The sequence below is a fragment of the Apaloderma vittatum genome, unplaced genomic scaffold, assembly GCF_000703405.1.
Source record: "Apaloderma vittatum isolate BGI_N311 unplaced genomic scaffold, ASM70340v1 scaffold12525, whole genome shotgun sequence".
NCBI classification, from domain to species: domain Eukaryota; kingdom Metazoa; phylum Chordata; class Aves; order Trogoniformes; family Trogonidae; genus Apaloderma; species Apaloderma vittatum.
In genome coordinates, this window is record NW_009716605.1 from 20317 (window position 1) to 22041 (window position 1725).

Consider the following 1725-nt stretch of genomic DNA (forward strand, 5'->3'; position numbering starts at 1 on the left):
CATTTAATCCAAACTTTACACTGTTTATTGTGGAAATGCTGCAGACACAAACACAGATTTAAACACAGTTCCAACAGCAGAGAACATGACACTTCAAGGAAGGTCAAACCAAAATGGCTCTTAAAGCTAAAAAGGTAGAGGCAGATGCCATTTCCTAGAAATGAAGGAAGGTAGGCTCCACTGGAGCAGCTTTAGTACTGGGCTTTTCTTTTGGATTGGTGGTAAATGAAAAACCCAGAGCCCAGTGATTTTCCTTTTTTACCTAATTGCTCCAATCCAGGAATCTTTGGCACAGGAGTTTTCTTTTGCTTTGTGACTACGAGACTATTCAGCCATTTGGTCTTAACAAGGCCACTGTTTTCATTGGCTTCATTTAATCCTACTGTGTGGCATTTAATTGCGTGTTGTGCAAAGGATGCTTTTGAGCGTCAAATTCTATGTCGACAGGAGACTAACAGCATCAGGTTATTGCACTAGTTCTTTTTTTACTCTGTTTTTACCTGACTAACAAACAAGGCTGTTAGAGAACTGATTTTCCTTATAGCCTTATTTTATTGCATTTACACCGACAGCTTGACAAATACATCTATGTGCAAGAGGAAGGAATTCCACTGCATTGATTTAAAGAGACAAAAAAATGAACTGCCAAACTGAAAGTTATTTTAAGGTAAGCATGCAGATATTCTATTTCTAGTTCCGTCTTGCACGCTGCCTAGATTTAAACCACAAAGTTGCACTTCTTTGCACAGCAGAATAAAGATAAGGCCTATTTAAAAACCTGCACCACAGAGAACAGTAACACATGGCTTATTCTGTCAGTCACAACAGTACATTTTACTTCCTTGTTGCTCTGTATCAGTTGTGAAGCTCTATTCATGAAACAGGGAATGTTTATATATTGGAATCTTGTGTGTAAAATAGAATCACGTGTGCATTTCTTAGACATCAATTAAAACACAGACAAATTAAAAGCATTATAAAAGACTATAGAAAACTAGAGCTTTTCTAGAATTTTAAACAGCACAAAACCTATCAATCTCATCATGGAAATCAAAACAATTTTTGGGGTGCAATTCTTTGCATGCCATTCCTCCTTACAGTGCTACATAATCATGTTGCTTTTTCCTCTCATTTCAGTATCGACAAACATCTGCCTACACATTGATTTAGAAAATAGTAATTAAAAACTGGAAAGAATTGGAGCCTAGCACACAGATTTAAAATGTTGTCTCTGATCATATATTTGATACCAAGTTCAAGCATGAAACTATTGTATTCAATCCAAGTAGTTTCTTGTTAGGAAATAGCACACATACGCTGTAAAATAATTTTTAGTACAAAAGACAGACAGGTAAAATATTTTTACTGAAAAGCTCTGAAGACTCCTAGGCATCAGTAGGGAAGGCACTTTTCTGGTCATATAATTCTAGCACACTGGGATTCGGCACAGCTTTGGTATTTCAACATCTCCTTCAGTTTCTATGCAAGTGATATCCACTGACTGCCCAGTCCTGAACTTCTCCACTTGCAAATAATGCAAAGAAAATTGCTCCAAATAGATTAATAGAAGCAGCAATATAGAAAACAGTCTGCCATTCTCCAACAGTATTCTGTCAAAAGGGGGAAAGAAAAAAAAAACCACAAAGATGCAGTCAATGTGCAGCTCCACACTCAAGCAGTAGCAAATTTAGAACTGGTGCAACATGCCTTGCCTATTTAAATGCT

At 36.9% G+C, this 1725-nt stretch overlaps 1 protein-coding gene across 1 annotated transcript in view; it reads right to left on the bottom strand.

Annotated features, from left to right (window-relative positions):
- Positions 1 to 11: 11 nt before the first annotated feature.
- Positions 12 to 1725, bottom strand: part of SLC17A5 (solute carrier family 17 (acidic sugar transporter), member 5) — a 24008-nt gene continuing 22294 nt past the window's right edge. Inside the window, exon 11 of the mRNA XM_009869609.1 lies at positions 12 to 1610. Within this exon, the coding sequence (XP_009867911.1) occupies positions 1473 to 1610 (138 nt within the window). The 3' untranslated portion in view covers positions 12 to 1472. The remainder of the gene's footprint in view (positions 1611 to 1725) is intronic.